Consider the following 5,790-nt stretch of genomic DNA (forward strand, 5'->3'; position numbering starts at 1 on the left):
AAAAAAAAAAAAAAAAAGAAAGAAAGAAATACCATCCACTTGAAATTCCCTTCAGTTAAACGGAGATTCTCAGAACACTTTGAGAACTCGAGCATCTGAAATCACTTAAGTGTTGTAGCACACACCTGTGATCCCAAATCTCAGGATAACTGAAACAGAAGCATCACAAATTTGAGGCTAGCCTTGTCTACATATATATATTTAATAAAGCATGCATTTTTTTATTTTATGTATAAGGGTGTTTGGCCTGCATAAATGTCTATGTATCATGTGGTCCCTTGTGTTCCATGAGGACAGAAGAGGGTGCCAGATCTTCCAGAACTGGAGCTATCTACAGACAGTTGTAAACCCCCATGTGGGTGCTTAGTCACCCACACCCAGGTCCTCTGCAAAACCAACAAGTACTCTTTAACTACTGAACCATCTCTCCAGCCCTGAGACTATGTACTTAAAAAACAACAATTGGACTGGAACAATGGCCCATCAATTAGAGTACTTAATGCTCTTGCAGAAAATCTGGTTCAGTTCCCAGAACCCACACAGCTCACAGCCACCTGTAATTCCAACTCTAGAGGATCTGATGCCCTCTTCCGACCTCCACTAACACTGCAGACATTGGTGCATATACACTCAAGCACACAAACATACACACGATGTACAATAAAAGTAAAATAAATACATAAATAAATAACATAAAATAAAATAAAAACAATCACCACAACAAAACCCACTAAGGGTCTAGAGAGATGGCTCAGCCATTAAAAGACCTGGGTTCAGTTTCCAGTATCCACCCTCATGCTAGCTCACAACTGTCTGTGACCTCAGTTCCAGAGGATGATGCCTGCTTCTAACCTTCAAGGCAACAGGCACACGTGTGGTTCTCAGACATATGCGCAGGCAAAATATCCATACATGGATAATTAAAATTTTAAAAACTAAAATCACTAAGACCTACACAAATAATCCTGGGAGCAAAGAAGTAACAAAATGACTCAGACACTACAAAACTTAAGTGTCAATTTTAATAAGTAACTAAAGACTTTTTACTCACAACTTTGAAGGTCAAAGTAAAGCAATCTGACATTACTATCCTAGGATTGCAAACAAGAGTTTAGACCTAACCCATAACAGTAGAATCTTAACATAAATATTTAGTGTATATTTTGAACCCGCTGGATGAACAATTAGCAAGTTCACCCACCCATGTGTACATGTATTAAAAAAAAAACAAAAACTCAACAACCTCCTCCTAAAGAATCTACACTTTTAATCCCAACAGTTGGGAGGCAGAGGCAGGGGGATCTCTGTGAGTTCAAGGCTAACCTGGTCTACGTAGTGAGTTCCAGGTCATCCAAGGACAACACAGTGAGATCCAGAAGAAAAAAAAAGAAAGAAGAAAAATAAAAACATTTCTGATATTTCAAAAGTGAAAGACCCTGATTTTTTATGGTCTACTTACAACTTTAGAAAAATAATAACAAAATTTTAAGTTGAAGCTTGATTTTTATGGTTTCATAAACCCCCTCACTGTTATATTTGTTCATTGTCTTGCAGAGACAATATTTAAATTCTGATCTGCAAGTCAACCTTAAGGCATGCTGTTTAGTTAACAAGCTCCTCCCAAGATCAGGCAATTTGAAGTTAGTCGTTGTATTTCCATTAAAAATATTTAGTCCTTCTGCAAATATCAAATTAACTTCCAAAAACTGTCATGTAGTTTAATCATCAGAGCAAAATTGACTTGAAGCCAAAGGAGATGGGTCTTTTTATTACTGGGCCAAATCCCTTAAAATGCATTCAAAAGCCTTTCAGTCAAGCCCCCTACTTCACAGGCACACAAGGTCTTTTCACTATTGACAAGACCTTCACAAAGCTGCCTGATCCCACTTCAGGGCACAGTCACAGCCTTGCAGACCTGAAGATAAGCCTGCAGGACAGACACATCAGCAGCCTTGCAGGGCACAGTCACAGCCTTGCAGACCTGAAGACAAGCCTGCAGGACAGACACATCAGCAGGTTTATTTTTCCAAGTCTCCAGTCTTGGCTAGGTCAAATGTTACTGCTGGATTTTAAACAGCTTACTTAGCCCTTGAAGTGATAAGAGTAAAACCAAATCAAAAGGACCTCAGTGTTTTCCAGTGGTTCACAGCACCAAAGATCTGGAAACTGCCCCTGATGTCTCTTCACTTCTAAAGAGCCACTTCAGCATAAGCCTTAATCGAAGTAGCTATTTTAGAAGAAGAATGTTCACAGGGCTGGAGACTTCTTAACAAAGCTGCAACCTGGGGGGACTCAGTCCAAAGAAAAGAGTCTACTACATAAATTGGGTTAATTAAAAATACTTTCATGCTACACTTCTTCAGGCGCTTTCTATAATCTGCCAATTTCTGTATGTTTGGGGAATGTGTTAACCTTAGAAATAGCTACAAGAGTATCTCCAAATAGGAACCAGTGAACAAGCACTAAACATTTTCTATCCATTACCAAAACTGGTTAGCAAGACTTAACAAGGTAAACTTTGTTCACGACCATAGCGGGAGGGGAGCAAAGCAGTAACCGGCAAGAACTAAAGTTAATTAATAAATGAACTAGTTCATCACTATCCATCACAATGACCCTTCACAAGCGATCAATTTTCCTTTTGGACCCTGACGTCTCACTGTCTTCCTGCACCCCACTTTTACTAGCTGCTCCCCCAAATCATCCCAACTCCCGCAGGCTATGCCTCTCTCTGTGACTTGGTGCCAGCTGTTCCCTCCGCTGACAATGTCCTCCCCTCTGCCTCACCTGGCGGAACAGTCCTTCAAACTCCGAGTAGAAGCAAGCAAGGAACCTCAGGGCTTCTCGACTCTGCACCTAACTGTTCTAAATACCAAGAACACTTGGGAAAACAAGCCTTATCACCGCGCGTTGTTTTCACGCTCCAGGAGCTGAGTCTCCACCGACCCCACAAGACGCAATGCAGGCATCCAGACGTGCCCAGAATTCATTCCCCACTTCTATACACAGACCTGGCCCATTCCCCGGGACCCGATTACGTCTCAACCCGGAAAGAAGAGATTCGACTGTCCCTCCTAACAAAGAATGAAAACCAGAGGCACACCCTGGGTCCTGGAGAGAGAACAATGAATGAACACGGTCACCTCGCCTCCCGTGGTGTCCCAAGTCTGCACCCATCCACTGGCTCTGCAGAGCCTGGGAGGTTGTCGTTTCACACAAAAGGTAGCCTGGCTCCCGATCGCGAGCATCCCGGGCCACCCATTTGGAAGCCCCAGGCGAGGTCGCACGCCTCTGAGGCGGGACACTGACCGGTTTCTCTAGCTGCCTTCCCTGATTCCTCTTGTCTTCCCTAAAAGGGTGTCACTTAAGCGAAGCAGCCCGAGAGGAGGTGCAAGGCCGGGCTCCCCCCACTTCTGCAGCCCGAGAGAAAAAAGAACGAGCCCATCCCAGTGACAACACAGACACTGGGCAGCTCTGGGAGGATTTTTTTCCCCCATTGCCAAAATATGAGGAATGCTCGCTGGGCACCGGAGTGGCGCTGGCACGTTTCCGAGAACCACTGGGAAATCTGAGCAGGGGTGTGGAAACTGGCTCGCCGGCCATGACACCCGGCCCGCGCCCGGCCCGCCACCAGGATGACAGCGGCCTGGCCGACCCTGCGCCCCACGGCCGCACCGTCAGCCCTGTGGCCTACCTGAGGGAGCCGGGCAGTGCCGGGTCCCGTCGTGCAGCGTCAGTGGTGGTTGAGAGAACGGGTGGCGGTCACATTCGGCGTGTCCCCAGCCCGGGGGACGGGGCCCCGGGAAGGCCCCGCATCGCTGCACTAGCGCCCCGCGCCTCAGGGCACGCGCCCCAAAGCTCGGCCAGCTGGCCCGTCCGAGGGGCTGCGGAGAACAGCGGAGGAACCTTCCCGCCTCAAGCCCGCTCGGCTCTAACTCCCGCCATCCAAGATGGCGGCACCAGCACCCGCGATGAAGACGCTCTCAGGGCTGTCCGGGGCGAGCTAGCCCTGCGCTCGACACTCGTCTCCACGACCTGCGGCGCCGGCGGGCTCACTGCCTCTGCGCGAGCTCTCGGGCTCGGCTGGCCGCTTAAAACTGGGCTCGGGGATCCATCGCTCCGGCCTGGAATGTGGCCCCGCCTCCGGGGGCGTGGCCTCGCGGTTCGGTCCTGCGGCCGCCATTTCGGGGTTGACTCGGTGGTGGCGGTGTGACTGTCTCTGGTCGCAGGCCAGCGGTATGGAGCCGCAGCCGCGCTCCGGCCACCCGCGAGGCCCTCGGCGGGCCAGACGCGCCTGGTGACACACGGCGCAGGACCCCAGCTCTGGTGCTTCCTCTCCGAAGTTGACATCCGTGGAGAATGGCGGCCTAGGGGTTTTGTGGGAAAGCCCTCATACTATGGGAAATCTCAGGTTCCTCATTTGTAGGTCGAGGGTTCGCTGTAGAACACCAGGTTGACCAAAAACTAAAAATATGGTGTTGCATACCTGTAATGCCAGCGCTTGGAAAGTGAGGGCAGGAGGGTCAGGAGTTCACGGTCATATGAGCTGCATGACCCCCTGTCTCAAAAAATAATCATTAAAAAAAAGGATAGAAAATTAAAATTGGCCCATGGTAAAGGGTGTTGTGCGTCTTCGTACAGCCCCAATGGAATAGACACCTGGAGGGCAATGTGTATTGTCAATTGTGCTTTTTCTCCCCTCTTTGAAATAGGTTCTCTATCTATCTATTTATTTATTTATTGTGGTTTTTCAAGACAGGGTTTCTTTGTCTAACAGGCCTGTCTGTCCTGGAACTCACTTTGTAAACCAGGCTGGCCTCGAACAAAGAGATCGGTCTGCCTCTGCCTCTTGAGTGCTGGGATTAAAGGCATGTGCCAGATTCCCTCTTAATTTGAGGCTGGCCTCAGACTCCGGTTCTCCTACCTCTGTAGCCATTTGGGGACCCGCAAGGTGACTCAGAGTAAAAAAGTTTGCAGATGATGGTCCCCTGATGGAAGAGAGAACAGGGTCCTGAAAGTTATCCTCTGACCTCAATTCGAACCCGGTGCTACGTGCACAACCTGCAACCGCATTTACAAATACACAGTCAATTTTTTTTTTTAAGTCATCATTTATAAGTAAACATCTCTTGGCATTTAGTACATTCACAATATTGTGTAACCACAACTTTAGTTCCAAAACATTTCCATTACTCTGAAATAAAATTACCCACTAAGCAGTTTCTCGCTAGCTTCCCGCCCCCAGCAACCACCAATACTCATTTTGCTACTTCAGATTTGACTTCTAGATGATCTTGTGTGCGTGAATATCTTTTATGGTTTAAGTCTTCTCACTTAGCCTGTTTCCAGGTTCATCTGTAATATGTATGTGCTAATACTTCACTCCTCTTTAGAGCTGCTAGACTATTTCATCAGAAGTTTACACCAGATTTTCTGTCTAGGATAACCATGGAAATTTAGGTTCTTTCCATCTTTTGGCTTTTGTATTGGTTACTTTCCTGGTTTCTGTGACAAGATAATGAACAAATACAGGGTTAAAAAAGGGGGGAGGGGCTGGAGAGATGGCTCAGCAGTTAAGAGTACCTCACCAACTGCTCTTCCAAAGGTCTTGAGTTCAAATCCCAGCAACCACATGGTGGCTCACAACCATCCATAACAAGATCTGACTCCCTCTTCTGGGGTGTCTGAAGATAGCTACAGTGTACTTACAAATAATAAATAAATCTTTTTTAAAAAAGGGGGGGAAAGGGAGGGAGGCCCAAAGGGCAGTGGTTAACCACTGGGCAGCGG

General features: G+C 47.3%; 2 protein-coding genes across 3 annotated transcripts in view; one reads left to right on the top strand and one right to left on the bottom strand.

The window, feature by feature from the left end:
• Nucleotides 1-4,086, bottom strand: part of Raf1 (Raf-1 proto-oncogene, serine/threonine kinase) — a 55,748-nt gene extending 51,662 nt beyond the window's left edge. For both annotated transcript variants that reach the window (XM_021189091.2, XM_021189094.2), the window contains exon 1: nt 3,695-4,086. The gene's annotated coding sequence lies outside the window, so the exon portion shown is untranslated. The remainder of the gene's footprint in view (nt 1-3,694) is intronic.
• Nucleotides 2,960-5,161, top strand: LOC110314936. Its single transcript, XM_021189123.2, has 2 exons — nt 2,960-2,975; nt 3,357-5,161. The coding sequence occupies exons 1-2, from the start codon at nt 2,960-2,962 to the stop codon at nt 4,211-4,213; spliced, it is 873 nt and encodes a 290-aa protein (XP_021044782.2). The 3' UTR covers nt 4,214-5,161.
• The last annotated feature ends 629 nt before the right edge of the window (nt 5,162-5,790 follow it).

This window comes from Mus pahari, chromosome 2, assembly GCF_900095145.1.
Source record: "Mus pahari chromosome 2, PAHARI_EIJ_v1.1, whole genome shotgun sequence".
Lineage (NCBI taxonomy): Eukaryota > Metazoa > Chordata > Mammalia > Rodentia > Muridae > Mus > Mus pahari.